Source organism: Balaenoptera physalus (genome assembly GCF_965194825.1).
Source record: "Balaenoptera physalus genome assembly, chromosome: 13".
Taxonomy (NCBI): Eukaryota; Metazoa; Chordata; class Mammalia; order Artiodactyla; family Balaenopteridae; genus Balaenoptera; species Balaenoptera physalus.
The window spans coordinates 21,829,771-21,851,612 of NC_138892.1; the positions used below are offsets into that span (position 1 = coordinate 21,829,771).

General features: G+C 34.1%; 1 protein-coding gene across 7 annotated transcripts in view; it reads left to right on the forward strand.

Annotated features, from left to right (window-relative positions):
• The window catches only part of BLTP3B (bridge-like lipid transfer protein family member 3B), a 103,998-nt gene that overhangs the window by 51,600 nt on the left and 30,556 nt on the right, over positions 1–21,842 (forward strand). For 6 of the 7 annotated variants that reach the window (XM_082419284.1, XM_082419282.1, XM_082419285.1 and 3 more), the window contains 8 exons: positions 178–358; positions 4,116–4,199; positions 5,718–5,900; positions 6,433–6,551; positions 9,288–9,429; positions 16,853–17,046; positions 18,502–20,003; positions 20,413–20,588. In XM_082419284.1, coding sequence (XP_082275410.1) covers positions 178–358; positions 4,116–4,199; positions 5,718–5,900; positions 6,433–6,551; positions 9,288–9,429; positions 16,853–17,046; positions 18,502–20,003; positions 20,413–20,588 — 2,581 coding nt within the window. The remainder of the gene's footprint in view (positions 1–177; positions 359–4,115; positions 4,200–5,717; positions 5,901–6,432; positions 6,552–9,287; positions 9,430–16,852; positions 17,047–18,501; positions 20,004–20,412; positions 20,589–21,842) is intronic. The other variant, XM_082419283.1, reaches the window with a different exon arrangement.

Consider the following 21,842-nt stretch of genomic DNA (forward strand, 5'->3'; position numbering starts at 1 on the left):
GTTTTAGTTTTATTCCTACATAATTCAGAAAATATTTTAGTAAACTGAGTTACTGATACAAAAGAAAATGTATTTGCTTTTTTTTTATGACTTTATTACTAAAAATATTTAAGTTTTTTTGAGTGGGGAATGTCAAATATTTAACTTGCAGTGCTAAGGCAGTTTTGAATCTTTTAGAGCTCTACAGTAGCCCCATCTACCCAGCAAGTGAAGACACCACAGACTTCAAATGCTCCTGATCTAAATGATGCAATTGTGAAACTATTCAATGACTTTGATGTTAAAGAAACCTCCCATCATTTAGTGATTTCTCATCTAGATCTACACATATGTGATGATATTCATGCTAAAGAAAAAGGTAATAAATAATAAAAGCTGCTATTTGAAACTATTTTTGGTTTTTCTAGAATTTACTACACATCTGGATTGTTTATTGTATGCAATATGTAGTCTGTACTCTTAAGATAACTAGTCATAATTTTATCATTCATTGAGGTATGTAGATGAAAGGTGTAATTTTAAGCATTGTATATTGGTATAAAATTTTATTTTGCTTTAATAGTTAGTACCTCAACATAATTAATTGTTAGCTGTCAATGCTAATGGTAAAATTAAATTTTTTTTTTCACGACTGGACATCCTTAGAGGTTGATGAAAAATTAGACTTGCCTTGGAATTAACTTTTTCATAATTTTGAAATTGTAAATTAAATTTTAGTCCACACTCAATTCATAATTATTTGCACATGTATTTTCACTTGATCTTAGCCAAAAGGCCGAAAAGCGATGCACATGTATTTTCAGCATGATGGTTTATCTACGTTTTTCTGACCCTATGGGCATATAAACACAACTATGTGGCTGTTTAACATTTCTTGTGTCTCCTTACTCCAGATCCTCCCTAAATTTGGTCGGGAAGCTAAATCCCAGTTAGGAAGGTTTTTTCTTTCCTTTTAGCTTTTGCTTCTCTTATTTTTCCCTATTTAGTAAACACAGGTAATGGGGTTAACAGGGAGCTGCTCTTGGTCACTTGGAAAATCTGTGGTTCCATACTCTCGGTGCTGGGCATTTCTGTTTCTCCTCCAGAGAGTGTCTCTGGCCCGTAAGTGTTGGAAGGATTCATCAGGTAGTCCTGCCTCTAGGACAGTGTTTCTCACACCTTGGTGAGCATGAGAATCAAGCTGAGAATCTTTTTTTTTTTAATATTTAAAAAGATATTTATTTATTTATTTTTGGCTGTGTTGGGTCTTCGTTTCTGTGCGAGGGCTTTGTCCAGTTGCGGCAAGCGCGGGCCACTCTTCATCGCGGTGCACGGGCCTCTCACTATCGCGGCCTCTCTTGTTGCGGAGCACAGTCTCCAGACGCGCAGGCTCAGTAGCCGTGGCTGACGGGCCCAGCTGCTCTGCGGCATGTGGGATATTCCCAGACCAGGGCTCGAACCCGTGTCCCCTGCATTGGCAGGCAGATTGTCAACCACTGCGCCACCAGGGAAGCCCGAGAATCGTTTTTAAATGGAGACATCCAACGTGGGGCCTCAGACCTGAATCAGAATCTATGTCTTTGAAAGTTGTTGCTTTGAATTTTTAAAGCTGAGAGAGTGAATATTGAGACCAACCCCTGTAACTTCTATTGCTCCTATACTTAGCAATAGAAGTTACCTTGCCTTTTCAGAAAGGGCAGCCAGATATCAGCTACCAGATAAAAGGGTGGAGCAGAAAAGGTAAGGAAGATTTGGAGTTTGGAGAGAGATTTGCTGTCTTTTGTTTGTCTACCTTTTGTGTCATTTGGCTTGTAGTTGGCATCTTCTGCTTTAGTGATTTGAAAGGAAAATCAGAAAAAGTTAAAACAAACCAAAATAACAAAATGAGGGGTCAAGGTTAAGTCATCAGCAAAAAAACAGAGAAAAGTGTTTTCTCAGCTCTTTTACGTTCCTCCCTCTATATTCCCTCATAGAATAAGCTAAATGATGTTATTTAAGGAGAAAACCCCTCCACCAAAATAGCTTCCTCATCTTAAAGATCTGTAATCAGTTCTCTGCTATTCTAAAATCCAGAAGGGTCTGAAATGCTTTTTCACAAGTTTGTAAAGAATTCATTTGCTGGCAAAACTTCATCTAAATGAGCACGTTGCTATTTATCATCTTTCTTATACCCACTTAGTGTAAATACTTGAGTTTTGCTGCAGAATTACTATCTTTTGTTACTTAGTGCTGCCTCAGAACCTGCTGGCAGTTTTGTGTTTATATACATACATATATATGTATGTATACACAGATATATGTACATTACTTTAATAAGATCTAAAACAGTTCTGAATTCTGAAACATTTGGCTCCAAGGATTTTAAATAAGGGATTGTAGATCTGTACTAGAAATTCTGCCAGTTGAGATAAATTGCAGTTAACAAATTAACATAGAGAGTGTGTACATAGCTCTATACTAATTTGTATTTGATTTGTCTATGCTGTTTTAATGTTTGATTTTTATGTTGGAGTTAAACTGACTTTTCATCTACTTCGGATTTCTTTTTTACCTTTTTATTTTTTATTTTTGTCTTTTCTTCTAGTTTTATTGAGATATAATTGACATACAGCACTGTATAAGTTTAAGGCATACAGCATAATGATTTGACTTACATACATCATGAAATGATTATCACAGTAAGTTTAGTGACCATCATCATCTCATATAGATACAAAATTAAAGAAATAAAAAAAAATTTTCCTTGTGATGAGAACTCTTAGGATTTATTCTCTTAACTTTCATGTACAACATACAGCAGTGTTAATTATATTTATCATGTTGTACATTATATTCCTAGTACTTATTTATCTTATAACTGAAAGTTTGTACCTTTTTACTGCCTTCATCGCATTCTCCCTTCCCCCACCCCTTGCCTCTTGTAACCACAAATCTGATCTCTTTTTCTATGAGTTTGTTTGCTTTTGAAGTCTTAGTTCCTATTACACAACATAGTGATTCGTTATTTCTATACATTTCAAAATGATCACCATGATAAGTCTAGTTATGATCTGTCCCCATTCAAAGATACTATGTAATTATTGACTATATTCCCCACACTGTACATTTCATACCCATGACTCATTTATTTCACAACTGGAAGTTGGTACCACTTAATCTCCCTCACCTATTTTTCTTCTTCCCCTATCTCCCTGTCCTCTGGCAATCACCTATTGACAAATACTGTATGATTTCACTTATATGTGGAATCTAAAAAACAAAGTAAATGAACAGACATAACAAAACAGAAACAGAGTTTTAGATACTTCCAATCTTAACATAGCTGTGTGACTTTAGAAAACTTACCTAACCTAGTAGATTCAATTGCTTCTTCAACAAGAGGCAGGATGATATAAGGTAGTGGTTAGGATTTCCTGGTTTCAAAACCAGCTCTACACTAACTGATTGTATGACCTTGGCCTATTTACTTAATTTTCTTATCTAGAAAATAGGCATAATATTAATGGTATCTATTTCATAGGGTTGCCATGAAGAGCAAATGAATAAGTACACTTAAAAAATTTAAAACAATGTTTGGCATATGGTTAGGTCTGTAAATATAAAAGTTCTGCTATTCTTGTATCCTCACCTTTTAGCTTAGTACCTTGCAGGGGATAGGGGCTCAATAAATACTTACTAGATTGAATTGCATTTCTTTCTTTTTTTAAAAAATATTTATTTATTTATTTATTGTCTGCATTGGGTCTTAGTGTGGCACGCAGGATCTTTCGTTGTGGTGCACAGGCTTCTCTCTAGTTGTGGCGTGCAGGCTCCAGAGCGCATGGGCTCTGTAGTTGTGGCACGCAGGCTCTCTAGTTGTGGCATGAGGGCTTAGTTGCCCTGCGACATGTGGGAACCTAGTTCCTGGACCAGGTATCGAACCAGCGTCCCTTGCATTGCAAGGTGGATTCTTAACCACTGGACCACCAGGGAAGTCCCTGGATTGCATTTCTTAAAATCCTTATTGTATTAACCTTGGTAACAGAGAGACAGTTATCACTGCTTGGACTGCAGGTATGGTAAGTGAAATGTTTCTTACATTTGCTTAATACTTCTTTCTCTGTCTCTCTTTCAATTTCATCTTCTTCTTTTCCCAGAGTCAAACAGACGTATTACTGGAGGGGCTATGCAACTGTCTTTTACACAGCTAACTATAGATTATTATCCTTATCACAAAGCAGGTTTGTATAACAATTTCTTTAAAAGATGTAAATCTTGCTTTTAAATTATATAGCCAATTTATTTCATTTTGTTGTTATTTTATTATTTTGTTTTAATTTAATTTTTTAAGGAGAAAAGAGATCAAGGCATTTATTATTTCCACCCCGGCAGTATCTTACCAAGAAAATATAATTGCCATAGAAAATATTCATGAATCTTATATTGAGGTTTATGTAGATTATTAGTAAATATAATTGTTAGAAATTGGAAATATTGTAAACTGATTTAAAACTTAAAAAAATTAGAATATAGAAGACATATTTGTGCTATTTTCTTAATTATGACAAAAGCAAGTTATTAATCTGTTTTGAATTTTTTAATTATATATATTCAAAAATCAAAAAAGAAAATAAAGCAAAAGGATAACAGTGATTTTAGTTAAATTGTAGGATTCCAGGAACCTTTTTTTAAAAACTTTTTTGTATTTTCTAAATTTCATCAATAGATAAGAGTTAATCGGTTCTTTAATAATCACATATTGATAGGCACGTTCCCCCCAAATAATAAAAACGAAAATATGTATGTTTATGGCCAAATTAAGTAATTTGACCTTATACCCATCTCTGCATTTTGGTGATATGTGGCTTTTTATTTTTTAATTCATACAAATAAGAAAAAACAAATAACTGTAATGAGTTTTCTAGAACTTTTAAAATGTGATAAAAAATTTTCTCTTCACAAATTTCAATTTCCCAGTGTTTGTCATTTGTGTGTCAGTACCTGGTAGAATTTAAAGGTTGTACTATTTGTTTAGAGTTTTGTTTGAAGGGCTTTGTCTTACAGTCTGACCTCCTGATTCATAAGTGACTTACATATACTGAAAATAATTTTTACCATAGAAATCATTCCTATTTAGAAGGTAAAACTTTTAGTCATAAAGTAGGTTTTATTTTCTTAACCCTTTTATGTAGATACTACTTTTCTTAATTGCTACAGATAAACCTAATAATCCTGATTTAAAATTTTTCCTCCAAAAATCCTATATGTGATATATATATATACACATATACATACATATATATATGTGTGTGTGTATATATATATATATATATATATATATAAATATATATATATATATATATATGGCTGCAGTTTAAAACAAATCTCTGATGAAGAGACTTTTTCCTGTATGGTATTTACTGGGATTCTATTCAATGGAGGCATGCCAGGGATTGAGCATTCAGTGAAGGTTGACCAGCAATGCTGCTTCTTATTGAAACTTTGAGTGATGTTCTACCAAGGATGGGTTCTAGAGAGAAACCCTCCCAGGTTATTTGCTTTTGACACTCCCTCCATTCTAAATGTTTTACTCATATTTTCTAGGAAGATTAATGTCTGTAGTAGGTGAAAGCTGCAAATTTATTGGAAGATTAAAGAATCTCTTGAGAAAATGAATATTTATCATTAGAAGCTTTGCTATAATGGAATAAATGAAAAGTGTGCATTTTTCAGTGAAATACTTGTTATTCATTTTACAGGAGATAGTTGTAATCATTGGATGTATTTTAGTGATGCAACCAAACTAAAAAATGGTTGGGCCAACGAGTTGTTACATGAATTTGAGTGCAACGTTGAAATGCTTAAACAGGCTGTAAAGGATCATGATGTAGGTTCACCTCCTGAATCCCCAACACATGCCTCTCCCCAGCACACACAAACAGGTATTTTACCTCTAACAACATTATGTCATTCCCCTAATATTAATTGGGTGTGTGTATCAGTGTGAATGTGTGTGTATGTTCACCATATGATATTTTCTGTAAATAAATATGGTGTTTAATTAATGTCTAAAAAGCCTGTACCTCATTCGGATCATAGGCTTATAGATCAAAGCACTTTTTAAATTAATATGACTAATAAAAGTAATACCCACGTAGAATATTTCAGACTCTTAAATGACAGGTAGATTCCTCTTTTTAACAAGAATTCCACCCAAAAGTTATTGTATGAGAGTTTCTTCAATGTGATATAAGTATGATTCCCATTTAAAGAATAATTATCACAAAATAAAAGAGTAATCATCATAATAACTTATGTTCTTATATCAGTTTATATATAAAATATTTCCACATATGTTACCTTGTTTGAGAAATTAGGGTTCATCTATATTTCTAGTAGCTGCCTTAGTAATAAAAGAGTGACTGGTATAAAATAATTTTACTATAAATTAAAAGGAATTTTTGTTTCCCACAGAGAAAGACTCAACTCTGAAAGGGACTTCCAAAACGCCTACAGTGTTACCTCAACAATCCAAAGTTAAGTTAATGTCTAGTTCTGTTGTGGTTAGACTTGCAGATTTCAATATATACCAGGTATGTTTTATTTCTTAAATTAAATCTTCTGATAAACACCTTTAGTATCTCCTGCAAACAACTCTTATAAACCAGTGCCACCATTTTATTTAAAAACATCTTGACCAGTTTTGTGAAATGACTAAATTAGACAGAATAGAAAATACCAGTTCATTAATTTTCATTTATATGGTTACCCAGAATTAGGCAAACTGTGAGGTTAAGGGCACAGTTTGCCAGACTGCCAAGTCTGCACAAGACTAATGACACCAACTGTAGTTTCTGGGGTTTCCCTAAACTATGCTTAGATTCGAGAATTTACTAGAAAAACTCACAGAACTCGCCGAAATCAGTTATACTCAGTTACATTTATTACAAGGCAGGAATACGAATTAGAACCAGCCATAGGAAGAGAGCATACAGTGGAGTTTCAGAGGGCTCCAAATTCAGTATTTCCTTGTCCCTAGGACACATTAGCCTCCCAGGATGAACATGTAACAGTATGTATGAAATATTGCCCACATAGTTGAACTTAGTCTCTACAAGTGGACTTAAACACTATTAAGACTATCAAGTGTGGTCAGTCCCATTCTGAGTCATCTTGTGAGCATAAACTATCAGTTGTGGTCTCAGGGGTCTACCATGAATAGGAAATTCCAAGACTTTAGAATTACCTCCCAGGACTTTCCCAGCGGTCCAGTGGTTAAGACTCTGCCTTCCAGTTCAGGGGGCGCAGGTTCGATCCCTGGTCGGGGAACTAAGATCCCACTTGCCATGCGATACGGCCAAAAAAAAAAATTTAAAAAGAAAACATTAAAAAAAAGAGAATTACCTCCCAAGAGTAGGGACAAAGGCCAGACCTCTCTTTGTAGGCCAGATTACTTATTACACATAGGTCTTAGTGGAATAAACTAAAATACGATTTTTCCTTAATTAACTACTAAGTATTGACTATACTGTGAACATAATTTTATAGCTAAGAACTCTGTCCTATTTATACTAACATTCTTATTCAGGCTATAATCGGTACAACATGGTCTAACATCACAACCCTTGAGACCAACACAGTAAAACTATGACCCTTTTTTTTTTTTTTTTTAAATAAAGGATTTCAAGTATGTATTATCATTTGTGAATTGTTCTTGTATATTTTGATAAGTCTATGTCTTTGAGACTTAGTTTTATCTGGAAAGTTTTCATTTTACTCAGTAGTTTTCAACTAGGGCCAGTTTTGCCCTCCAGAGGACATTTGGCAATGTCTGAGGACAATTTTTGTTGTCACAGCTGGAGGGGGTTGCTGCTGACATCTAGTGGGTAGAGATCAGTGTTGCTGCTGAACATTCTACAATGCACTGGACAGCCCCCATAACAAAGTTATCTGGCCCCAAATATCAGTAGTGCCAATTTTGAGATACCCTGATTTAAGAGTTACTTTCTTATTGTGCAATTGCTTCTTTCTTAATGTTCTCTATATAATGCATTATATTTGAATAAATTCATATGGAAATGGGGAAGGGGAATCACCCATAATCCCATATGATTGAGAATGAAATACAGTAAAGAAATCCCACATACACGAATACACCAGAACAAAACAAACAAAAGTAACTGGAAGAAAATAAGATAGTATGTTCATCCCAATTTGAATAACTTTTTAACTATTAAAAGAAAAGGGAAAAAGGCTATTGTCTACTATATAAAATAACTTGACACTCTGGATTTGAAAAGAATTTGTTTCCATATATGCAGAGAAAAGCTTCTTATTAGACAATGTAAGGAACTGACTTAAATTTATGAAGACTGTACAAATAATCAAAGGTTTGATTAGCAATTTATACAAGGGGAAACAAATAAAACATTGAAGAGTCATTCCACTTCACATGAGAAATATACATGTTTGTTGAATGAATGAAAAAAAATAACCTTGAGATGTATCCCTGGGTCTGCTAAACAAGCATAAATAAATGAAACTGATAAAATGCTATTGGTTGAACTTTGGAGAAATTAGTATACAAGTTTTTGATGTGATTATAAATTAACTGTTTTGGGCAGAGAGTGAAAAATGTGTAACATGAATCTTAAAACTAATAGTCTATTGGAAAAATAATTTAAGAGCTCGAACTATTTGACAGGAGCATTTATAGTTGTACTGTTATTTTTAAATTAATTTTTATTGTGGTAAAATATACATGACATAACATTTATCATTTTAACCATTTTTAAGTGTACAGTTCATTGACATTAAGTATATTCACATTGCTGTACAACCATCACCACTGTCTGTCTCTGTAATTTTTTTGTTATTCTAAACTAAAGCTCTGTATATAATTATATTATTTTTCATAATAATGAATTATGGTAAAGAACTATTATAAAGTACATAGTTGGGAAGCAGTTTAGTCTTGAGGACTTGGATCTGTGTCCTGACTCTGCCACTTAACTTATTTGTATTGTCTTACAGGAATTTTCTATCTGTTATTGTAAGGCTCAAAGTAGTAAGTTTGCAAAGAAAATTGTACAGAATTGACTTTGTAATTAATAAGAATCCAAAGAGGTTATAGTTTTATGAATAAGTTAATTGGTATTATTTTAAAATAATTTAATATGAAATTAAATATATGATAAAGATTACATTGGCAATTAATTAATTAATTATTGGAAGTAGTTTTAAGAGTTTGAAGTACTGTCCATGTTGCATAAATTCTTTGGAAAGGGCTTTGTTTAGTGTTACTTCAATACACTTAATTATTTTTTCAGGTCTCTACAGCAGAACAATGTCGTTCCTCCCCCAAAAGTATGATTTCTTGCAATAAAAAATCCCTGTATCTTCCACAAGAAATGTCAGCTGTCTATATAGAATTCACAGAATATTACTATCCAGATGGAAAGGATTTTCCAAGTAAGAGAGTTTCCTTTTTTGTTATTGTTTGTCCATTACTTGGGAAGTTGATTTTTTCTTGCTAAGTTTTCGAGTATTATAAATGTGAAAAAAGAAAAAAGTCCACTGTTCTTTACCCTTGTAATCGTTGTGTTTAGTATATAACTCTAGTATAGCATTTTTACTTATTATTTGTTCATATGTTCTTTTCCCTTACTAGCTTGTAGCATCCTTGATATCAGGAACCATGTAGTATTCATGCTTCATTTTATCCCTGAGGTTTGACTCATTTTTGTTCTTAGTAGCTGTTGTTAAATGAAAGAATGAATGAGAAGTTATTGTAGAATAAGGTCATTTTTTTTTCTTTAGTAAAACTTCATTTATATTTCAGCTACATAAAACTATTTCATTAAAAAATGAATAGTGAAGTTATCCTTTTAGTTATAGAGAATTTGGGAGGCTAGGTTTTGATACCCAGATGTATACCTTAGACAACTTTTGGCACTTGTCTTTTGTTAGAAACATTGAATTACATGAATTTTCATTTGTAAGCTACTTTATGATTCTACATTTGTATTCTTTGCTATTGTCTCAGTTCATCTAATTCTTCAAACTAAAATTTGCCTTTGTTTATGTGGTACCTTTTCATTATTTTGTTTGAAAATCATAGTTGAGAAAAAGTGTTTAAACGAAATAGGTTATATTATTTGAGGAAAAAAATTTTTTTAAAGTGGAACTCCAGATTCTTTGACCTACTTAGGTCGTTTGTTTAATATTCACTTAATATAGGTTTTTAGTTTCAAAGGGAATTTCTGATGCTCATGCCTTTGTTGTTAAATAAAAAAAAAAGATATCCTTTGGAGAAAGAAATTACTTTGGAGAAAGAGATGTCAAACTATTTTAACATTTTAATCCTCATTTGTAACGACCTTTTAGGATCTAATCTCCTCACCATCTTCATGCTTTTCAGTATTCTTTTGTGTATTTCAAATTTGTTTTCTCTTCTACCTCCTTGACTGAAACAATGAGAAAATTAAGATAGGTTAAGGCATTTGCTCAGCACCTTGTGAAGAATAAAATGGCACAGCTGAAACTCAAGTATAGGTCTTTTAAATCGAAATTCTTCCTACCCTTCCCCCCAACTATATTTCACTGCCTCCCCAGGTTATTCACAACTATTTACCTGTAATTGGATAATCCCATTGTTTCCAACACCCACCCCCCAAATTGTTTTCCTTAAATAATGTCTCATTCATTGAACTAGTAACTTTTCTTCAGACTAAAGCCTATAGTTTCCAGGATTTCAGACTTCTAATCTAGGTTTATTTCTATTAGTTTTGTTAACATGCACCAAGGGAATTATAATCCCATTCTATAATCTATACGTTTTTTTCTGATAAAAATATAAAACTCCTTCCCAGCAATTTAAATCTTAGCCACCTAGGAGCGAAATTGGTTGCTTACATTTAACTGTTTTCAACTTTTTATTATGGAAATTTTCAAACAGATACAAAAGTAAAGAACATAGTATACTGAATCCCCGTGTATAGGGATCCATTTTCAGTCCTCACATTTCGTCTTTCTGTTAAGTGATCCAACTTTAAAAATATATAACCTTTTTTTATAATTGTAACATGCATTCATTATATTAAAAAAAAAAAGAGAAAATGCCAAAAATTTGAAAAATGCCTGTGAGCCTACAATTTAGAGACAACTTCTACTAACATAAGTGTATCAGTTTGCTAAGGCTGCCATAATAAAATACCACAGACTGGGTGGTTTAAACAACAAATTTATTTCCTCACAGTTCTGGAGGCTAGAAGTTCTAGGTCAGAGTGTTGACAGTGTTGTTTCCTCAGAGACCTCTTTCCTTGGCTTGTAGATGGCTGTCTTCTCACACGGTTTTTCCTCTGTGTGTGTCCATTTTTTAAGCTCTTCTAATGACACCTGTCATATTGGACTAGAGCCCACCCACGTGAACTCATTTTTACCATAATTGCCTCTTTAAAAGCCCTATCTCCAAATACAGTTAATTCTGAGGTATTAGGGGTTAGAACTTCAGCATATCAATTTTGAGGGGATGCATTTCAGACCACAACATTAAGTACAGTGTTGTTAGTCCTGTTTTTAATGTATGCGTTTCTTTAACATATTTGATTTACATCCTGTCCTTTTCCCTTAATGATCCTAGTTTCTACAAGTTCATTTTAAATATCTTTAATAGCTATGTAGTAATCTATTTCATAAGTAGACCCCTGTTAGAAACTGCAACTAGATCTCTCTACTGCTTAGTGTACCAGGTTTCTTCCTGTATCCCAGATATGCAGTCAGGGTTCTTCTATCCTGGACTACATTTGCTCTCTAGTTCTCTCTGTGGCTGCCATCATCACTCAATCTGTATTTGAGATTCCCTCCCCTTTCTTCCCTTGACATGATCGCTTCAGCAACCCACTTCCTTACTATCCTCAGAGATAAGCACCTCCACATCCCAATAAGATGTTTCTGTTTATATATATAAATATATATATTTATATATATAAATATATATAAATTTATATATATATAAATTTATTTATTTATTTTTGGCTGCATTGGGTCTTCATTGCGGTGCGCGGGCTTTCTTTAGTTGCGGCGAGGAGGGGTTACTCTTCGTTGCAGTGTGAGGGCTTCTTATTGCGTTGGCTTCTCTTGTTGCAGAGCACGGGCTCTAGGTGCGTGGGCTTCAGTAGTTGCGGCACACAGGCTCAGTAGTTGGGGCTCGCAGGCTCTAGAGCACAGGCTCAATAGTTGTGGTACATGGGCTTAGTTGCTCCATGGCACATGGGAGCTTCCCGGACCAGGGATCGAACCTGGGTCCCCTGCATTGGCAGGCAGATTCTTAACCAGTGCGCCACCAGGGAAGTCCCAAGAAGGTAAAGTTTTTGAAGTTTGCTTCTTGGTGACTGTAACAATAGGAAAAGAAATCAAAACAATACCTCTTATTTATACAGTTAGTTTTAGATTAAACTGCATACTTTTTTTTTAACATCTTAATTGGAGTATAATTGCCTTACAATGGTGTGTTAGTTTCTGCTGTATAACAAAGTAAATCAGCTATACATATACATATATCCCCATATCTCCTCCCTCTTGTGTCTCCCTCCCATCCTCCCTATCCCACCCCTCTAGGTGGTCACAGAGCACTGAGCTGATCTCCCTGTGCTATGCGGCTGCTTCCCACTAGCTATCTATTTTACATTTGGGAGTGTATATATGTCCATGCCACTCTCTCACTTCATCCCAGCTTACCCTTCCCCCTCCCTCTGTCCTCAAGTCCATTCTCTATATCTGTGTCTTTATTTCTGTCCTGCCCCTAGGTTCTTCAGAATCATTTTTTTTTTTTTTAGATTCCATATATATGTGTTAGCATATGGTATTTGTTTTTCTCTTTCTGACTTACTTCATTCTGTATGACAGACTCTAGGTCCATCCACCTCACTACAAATAACTCAATTTCGTTTCTTTTTATGGCTGAGTAATATTCCATTGTATATATGTACCACATCTTCTTTAGCCATTCATCTGTCGATGGACACTTAGGTTGCTTCCATGCCCTGACTATTGTAAATAGAGCTGCAGTGAACATTGTGGTACATGACCCTTTTTGAATTATGGTTTTCTCAGGGTATATGCCCAGTAGTGGGATTGCTAGGTCGTATGGTAGTTCTAGTTTTAGTTTTTTAAGGAACCTCCATACTGTTCTCCATAGTGGCTGTATCAATTTACATTCCCACCAGCAGTGCCAGAGGGTTCCCTTTTCTCCACACCCTCTCCAGCATTTATTGTTTGTAGATTTTTTAATGATAGCCCTTCTGACCGGTGTGAGGTGATACCTCATTGTAGTTTGGATTTGCATTTCTCTAATGATTAGTGATGTTGAGCATCCTTTCATGTGTTTGTTGGCAATCTGTATATCTTCTTTGGAGAAATGTCTATTTAGGTCTTCTGCCCATTTTTGAATTGGGTTGTTTGTTTTTTTGATATTGAGCTGCATGAGCTGCTTGTATATTTTGGAGATTAATCCTTTGTCAGTTGCTTCATTTACAAATATTTTCTCCCATTCTGAGGGTTGTCTTGTCGTCTTGTTTATGTTTTCCTTTGCTCTCCGAAAGCTTGTAAGTTTCATTAGGTCCCATTTGTTTATTTTTGTTTTTATTTCCATTTCTCTAGGAGGTGGGTCAAAAAGGATCTTGCTGTGATTTATGTCATAGAGTGTTCTGCCTATGATTTCCTCTAAGAGTTTGATGGTGTCTGGCCTTACATTTAGGTCTTCAATCCATTTTGAGTTTATTTTTGTGTATGGTGTTAGGGAGTGTTCTAATTTCATTCTTTTACATGTAGCTGTCCAGTTTTCCCAGCACCACTTATTGAAGAGGCTGTCCTTTCTCCTTTGTATATTCTTCCCTCCTTTATCAAAAATAAGGTGACCATATGTGTGTGGGTTTATCTCTGGGCTTTCTATTCTGTTCCATTGATCTATATTTCTATTTTTGTGCCAGTACCATACTGTCTTGATTACTGTAGCTTTGTAGTATAGTCTGAAGTCCAGGAGCCTGATTCCTCCAGCTCCGTTTTTCTTTCTCAAGATTGCTTTGGCTATTTGCGGTATCTTGTGTTTCCATACGAGTTGTGACATTTTTTCTCTAGTTCTGTGAAAAATGCCCTTGGTAGTTTGATAGGGATTGCATTGAATCTGTAGATTGCTTTGGGTAATATAGTCATTTTCACAGTGTTGATTCTTCCAATCCAGAAACATGGTATATATCTCCATCTGTTTGTATCATCTTTAATCTCTTTCATCAGTGTCTTATAGTTGTCTGCATACAGGTCTTTTGTCTCCTTAGGTAGGTTTATTCCTATGTATTTTATTCTTTTTGTTGCAGTGGTAAATGGGAGTGTTTCCTTAATTTCTCTTTCACATTTTTCATCATTAGTGTATAGGAATGCCAGAGATTTCTGTGCATTAATTTTGCATCCTGCTACTTTACCAAATTCATTGATTAGCTCTAGTAGTTTTCTGGTAGCATCTTTAGGATTCTCTATGTAAGGTATCATGTCATCTGCAAACAGTGACAGTTTTACTTCTCCTTTTCTGATTTGGATTCCTTTTATTTCTTTTTCTTCTCTGATTGCTGTGGCTAAAACTTCCAAAACTATGTTGAATAATAGTGGTGAGAGTGGGCAACTGTGTCTTGTTCCTGATCTTAGAGGAAATGGTTTCAGTTTTTCACCATTGAGAACGATGTTGGCTGTGGGTTTGTCATATATGGCCTGTATTATGTTGAGGTAAGTTCCCTCTATGCCTACTTTCTGGAGGGTTTTTATCATAAATGGGTGTTGTATTTTGTTGACAGCTTTTTTCTGCATCTATTGAGATGATCCTATGGTTTTTCTCCTTCAGTTTGTTAATATGGTGTATCACAGTGATTGATTTCCATTTATCAAAGAATCCTTGCATTCCTGGGATAAACCCCACTTGATCGGGGTGTATGATCCTTTTAATATGCTGTTGGATTCTGTTTGCTAGTATTTTTTTGAGGTTTTTTGCATCTATGTTCATCAGTGATATTGGCCTGTAGTTTTCTTTCTTTGTGCCATCTTTGTCTGGTTTTGGTATCAGGGTGATGGTGGCCTCGTAGAATGAGTTTGGGAGTGTTCCTCCCTCTGCTATATTTTGGAAGAGTTTGAGAAGGTTAGGTGTTAGCTCTTCTCTAAATGTTTGATAGAATTCACCTGTGAATCCATCTGGTCCTGGGCTTTTGTTTCTTGGAAGATTTTTAATCACAGTCTCAATTTCAGTGCTTGTGATTGGTCTGTTTATATTTTCTGTTTCTTCCTGGTTCAGTCTTGGAAGGTTGTGCTTTTCTAAGAATTTGTCCATTTATTCTGGATTGTCCGTTTTATTGGCATATAGTTGCTTGTAGTAATCTCTCATGATCCTTTGTATTTCTGCAGTGTCAGTTGTTACTTCTCCTTTTTCATTTCTAATTCTATTGATTTGAGTCTTCTCCCTTTTTTTCTTGATGAGTCTGGCTAATGGTTTATCAACTTTATTTATCTTCTCAAAGAACCAGCTTTTAGTTTTATTGACGTTTGCTATTGTCTCCTTCATGTCTTTTTCATTTATTTCTGATCTGATCTTTATGATTTCTTTCCTTCTGCTAACTTTGGGGGTTTTTTTGTTCTTCTTTCTCTAATTGCTTTAGGTGTAAGGTTAGGTTGTTTATTTGAGGTGTTTCTTGAGTTAGGTTTTTATTGCTATAGACTTCCCTCTTAGAACTGCTTTTGCTGCATCTCATAGGTTTTGGGTTGTCGTGTTTTCATAGTCATTTGTTTCTAGGTATTTTTTGATTTCCTCTTTCTTTTCTCTAGTGATCTCTTGGTTATTTAGTAGTGTATTGTTTAACCTTCATGTGTTTGTATTTTTACAGACTTTTTCCTGTAACTGATATCTAGTCTCATAGCATTGGGGTCAGGAAAGATACTTGATACGATTTCAATTTTCTTACATTTACCAAGGCTTGATTTGTGACCCAAGATATGATCTGTCCTGGAGAATGTTCCATCAGTGCTTGAGAAGAAAGTGTATTCTGTTGGTTTTGGATGGAATGTCCTTTAAGTATCAATTAAGTCCATCTTGTTTAATGTATCATTTAAAGCTTGTGTTTCCTTATTTATTTTCATTTTGGATATCTGTCCATTGGTGAAAGTGGGTTGTTAAAGTCCCCTACTATGATTGTGTTACTGTCGATTTCCCCTTTTATGACTGTTAGCATTTGCCTTATGTATTGAGGTGCTCCTGTGTTGGGTGCATACATATTTACAATTGTTGTATCTTCTTCTTGGATTGATCCCTTGATCATTATGTAGTGACCTTCTTTGTCCCTTGTAATAGTCTTTATTTTAAAGTCTATTTTGTCTGATATGAGAATTGCTACTCTAGCTTTCTTTTGATTTCCATTTGCATGGAATATCTTTTTCCATCCCCTCACTTTCAGTCTGTGTGTGTCCTTAGGTCACAAGTGGGTCTCTTGTAGACAGCATATATGCGGGTCTTGTTTTTGTATCCATTCAGCCAGTCTATGTCTTTTGGTTGGAGCATTTAATCCATTTACATTTAAGGTAGTTATCGATATGTATGTTCCTATTACCATTTTCTTAATTGATTTGCATTTAAACTGCATATTTTTCCATTAGTGAAGCAATGAAAGATGTTTTCTGTCTCTCCAAATGTGTTTGCTATCATCTACAGGTAGTATCACTTTAATCTTGTAAATAACATTGCAAAACCTTTTAATCTTAATTTAAGGAGAATAAAACTTGGTTAAAATGTATTTTGTGTTCTCAGGGAAGATTTAGAACTATCAGTTTATTAAAAATCTTTAAAAATTTTTTTTCTCCACAGTTCCATCTCCCAACCTTTATAGCCAGCTGAATGCACTACAGTTTACTGTGGATGAAAGAAGTATTCTATGGTTAAATCAGTTTCTGTTGGATTTAAAACAGAGTCTTAATCAGTTTATGGCTGTGTACAAGTTGAATGACAATTCAAAATCTGATGAGCATGTTGATATTCGAATTGATGGCTTAATGCTAAAGGTACCATATAAACACGTGGCTGTGAGAACAAAACCATTTTTACAGAAGAAAAGTTATTTCCAGGATTTAAGATGGGTGCTCAAATATAAGTCAACTTCATTGCAATATTAATTTTGTTTTTGAAATTTGAATTTTAATTTCAGTTTTCAATTATGGAAGCTTTAAGAGACTGCTTCCCCGCGCTTCCCCACCCCTTCTTTCTCTACTTTTCTTCTTTTTTTTTTCCCCCTGCTCATCCATTTGGAGGTAAGCAGTAGAAATAAATTTAAATGTCTTTTTTTTTCTACTTCTTACTGGAGCTCATCCATTTGGAGGTAAGCAGTAGAAATAAATTTAAATATCTTTTTTTTTCTACCTCTTACTGGAGCTGATAGAAATTTTTTAAGAAGGGTAAATAATACAGTGACGCTTTTAAGTTATATCTGGGTTTTATTTGTTACATTTATTGTTATTAATATCCAAAGATAATAGAAAGTTGTGTTTTATTATAGCCAAGTAGTTGATAATCAGAATTCCATGGATATTTAAACTTTAAAGGAAGGAAGCTAAAATTAAAAAAAAAAACAGTATAGTGTAGTAAATAGAGTAAGATTTGGGTATGGATGGATATTTCAGTTTCTATCTCTGTTGCTGGTAGACTAAATTTACATACCCTTAATTTCTTCTCTGTAAAATGAGATTAATAATACTCAACAGTTGCATTGCAGAAATGTTTTAAAGATCGTTTCAAAGACCTTAAAATATTCAATATAAAGAGACACACTTTATAACGTTTATAATTATAATTTAAAACACAATTACATAATGATCTTTACATTTTGTGAATATGGGCAGTTTGAGTTTTAAAATCAGTCACTTTGAACTCTTTGTTGTGAATATTTTGAGGACTGGGCTTAATTATCTGTAGAAAATAATTTTACTAAATAGTTTGACCTATACTCCTAAGTTTATTTTATTAATAGTTTTCTCCCAGAAAAGTGATTCTAATGACAGTTATCCAGTCATTCCATTTACTTATCTAGTCATCCTCCAAATCACTTGGATTTAAAATATCATAAAAAAAAATTCTCTTTTCCAAACTTTGTGCTTTCTTATTTACTCAGGGCGTATATATACTCAGGGCATAGTAAGCATTTAATAATTGATTTAATTCAGTTTTGTTCCTTTTATTTTGTGATATATTGTCTACAAATATGTAAATGTGTGTTATGTACTTTATTCATTATTTATGGGGTTTTTTCCTTTGTTTCTTTTCTTAGTTGTTAATCATTTAAGCCTTTTTCATTTGGTTTAATAAGATTTGGGAGGGAGAGTATTTTATGTGAAGATAGAAAATTAGTGTTTTGGGGTGAAATGTCAAAAAGAATTCCTGAACCAAGTCATGCTCTTGATTGTTTTATCTTCAAGATATATGGATTTGTAAGTCAGACTAGATTAATGTTTTTTCTCTTCTAGTTTGTCATTCCTTCTGAAATGAAATCTTCTGAATGTCATCAAGATCAACCACATGCAATTTCTATTCAGAGTTCAGAAATGATTGCTACAAATACAAGATACTGTTCAAACTGTCGACATTCTGATTTAGAAGCTTTGTTTCAAGACTTCAAAGATTGTGATTTTTTCAGTAAAACATATACCAGTTTCCCCAAATCTGGTGACAATTTTAATCTTCTGCATCCAATCTTCCAGAGACATGCTCATGAACAAGATACCAAACTGCATGAAGTTTATAAAGGAAATGTTACTCCTAAGTTGAATAAATACACTCTTAAAACTTCTGCTGCCACGGATGTTTGGGCTGTGTACTTTTCTCAATTTTGGATAGATTATGAAGGGATGAAAAGTGGAAAAGGACGACCAATAAATTTTGTAGATTCTTTCCCTCTTTCCATCTGGATTTGTCAACCAAAAAGGTATGCATTGTCACAAAAATTGCTGCAGACTTGTAATCAGATATCTCTAAATACATCACAAAGTGAGTCCAGTGATCTGACTGGCCGATGGAAGCGGAAAAAGCTCTTGAAGGAGTATTATAGTACAGAGTCTGATCCCTTGACAAATGGTAGTCAGAAACCTTCAGATACATTTTTAAGATTTTCCTCTTCATCATCAGATGCAGATATTCATGTCCTGGTTCACATTCATAAACATGTCAGTATGCAGATCAATCACTACCAGTATCTGCTCCTGCTTTTCCTCCACGAGTCACTTATTTTGCTTTCAGAGAATTTAAGGAAAGATGTAGAAGCTGTGACTGGCAATCCAGCTAGTCAGACATCCATTTGCATTGGAATTTTACTTAAAAGTGCGGAAGTGGCTCTTTTGCTTCATCCAGTAGATAAAGCAAATAGTCCTAAGTCTCCTGTTTCTGAAAGTGTGAGTCCAGTGGTTCCTGATTATTTGCCTACAGAAAATGGAGAATTTTTGTCTTCAAAAAGAAAACAAGTTAATAGTGGTATAAAACAAATTAGAAGTGTAACTGTTAATCATATGTCAGACAACAGATCTATGAGTATTGACCTTAGCCATGTCCCTTTGAAGGATTCTTTGCTTTTTAAATCAGCTAGTGATACAAATCTGCAAAAAGGTATTTCTTTTCTGGATTATTTATCAGATAAAAATTTAGGGAAAATAAGCGAAGATGGAAGTAGTGGAATTGTTTGCAAAAGTGGCTCAGGAGAAATTGGATCAGAAACAAGTGGCAAAAAGGATTCGTCTTATACAGATTCAAATAGTGTCTTAAACTACAGAGAAGACTCAAGTATGCTGTCATTTGATAATGGTGGTAATCAGAACATACTTTCAAATAGTTTAACTAGTAAAGGAAATGAAACCATAGAGTCAATCTTTAAAGCTGAAGATTTGCTTCCAGAAACAGTTTCACTCTCTGAGAACATGGAAATCAGTAAAGAAGAAGCACCCACAGTCAGAACACTTAAATCACAGTCATCTTTAAGGTAACAACTGACTGTTAGAATTTGGGGTGGGAGGTTTGTTTTATTTGTGTGTGTATGTGTGTGTGTGTGTGTGTGTGTGTGTGTGTGTGTGTGTGTGTAGAATTTGGGGTGGGGGGTTTGTTTTATTTGTGTGTGTGTGTGTGTGTGTGTGCATGCATGAGCACACACACATGTGCATGTACTTATGAGTATATTTTGGCTTTAGACAGAAAACCATGATAAATATGGCATTGTTAGAGTTAACACATGGAAGAGTAGGTTTTTCAAAATATGAAAATACTTTAAGTTTATATAATTTTAAAAATTGTGTATACTATATAAATATATATTTATTTTGTTTGAAGTATTCTTTAGAAAGAATTCTTTTCTTTTTACATGATGATTTTCTGATAATTTTGTTTGTTAACAGCAGAAAGCCTAAGGAACGTTGCCCACCCAACATGGCTCCACTCTCTGTTTCTTATAAGAACATGAGAAGAAGCCCCTCACAAACCTCACTGGATACAATTTCACTTGACAGCATGATATTGGAAGAACAGTTGTTAGAAAGTGATGGAAGTGATAGTCATATATTTTTGGAAAAAGGTAAAGCAATACAGTTTAAGAATTCATATTATATATACACAAATCTTAGAAGTGGTGTTTAAGTTTTTTTATTTATATTCAATAATCAATCACAGCCCAAAAAGACTTATTTGTTTATACACACATACATGCACAATACAAAGAGCATTGTACCTAACTTTCTAATGGTTGTTTCGTTGCTTCTTTTGACCAGATACTCCCTTCCTTTTTATGGACGACATCCAGCAATTATTTATATACAGTCATTTAGATCGTAAAGCAGACAACATTAATTCTACTAGCCTCTATCACAGGGACTCCTATATCTGGAATTTTGATTAGGTAGGCTTAATTTGCATGATGAATTCTCAACTATGTGCTCCTATGACTGGAATTTTTCCAGACTGGATCTGTTAATTCCCATAACCAGAATTCTCTTTCATACATGATAGTGTATGATGGAACTACATGATTCCCCTATTTTATTCAGAAGCAACTAATGCCCTAGTACAGACCACTAGGAATGACTTAGTATTAGATGCATCCCCATCACTAAGGCATTGGGGACTTTGTGAACAGGAATAAAACCATGGACCAAAGCCAGAGAATAGTTGCCACAGACCCTGAAGTTTAAGAGACCAGAGGCAAATGTGAATTACTTTGTGTATGAAGAGTAATAAACCTATTGATGTAGTTGAAAACAGCTTAGGTAAGGAAAGGCTCGTAGCTTTAGAAACTGAAGTTTAGAGAAATGAATATACAGTCAGGAAGTAATAGAGGCAGATTTGGAACTCAGCTAGTCTGACTCAGGAACCTCAGCTTTTAACCAACCAGTATGCTATGCTAGTACCCCAGACTTGGGAAATGATTACTATATGTAAACTAAAAGCCTTAACCCAACACTTTTATAGGCAATTCATAGCAATCCCCTTTCCAGCATACTTTACCAGTTAAATGTAGACAAGTTACTGATATGGGTCATAAAAATCTATTCTAGATTCACAGATAGCTCTATTGCCTAGTTCCCTTGCCCCCTTATGGCTTAAAATTCTACTTTAATAGAGGATTTCTGTTTTATGATCAAATGATGCTTCAAAAACAGTGTTCCTGTAGAAAATATCTCTACTTACTCTTAAAAAGCATCAGTGATTTTCTTGTTTCTGAAAATTAAATAATTAATAAAAGTGACTACCACTCAATGTGGAAAACTTGGAAAATATAAACAACTACAATTTGGAAAATAAAATAACCCAAAAGTCCCACAATCTAGAGATA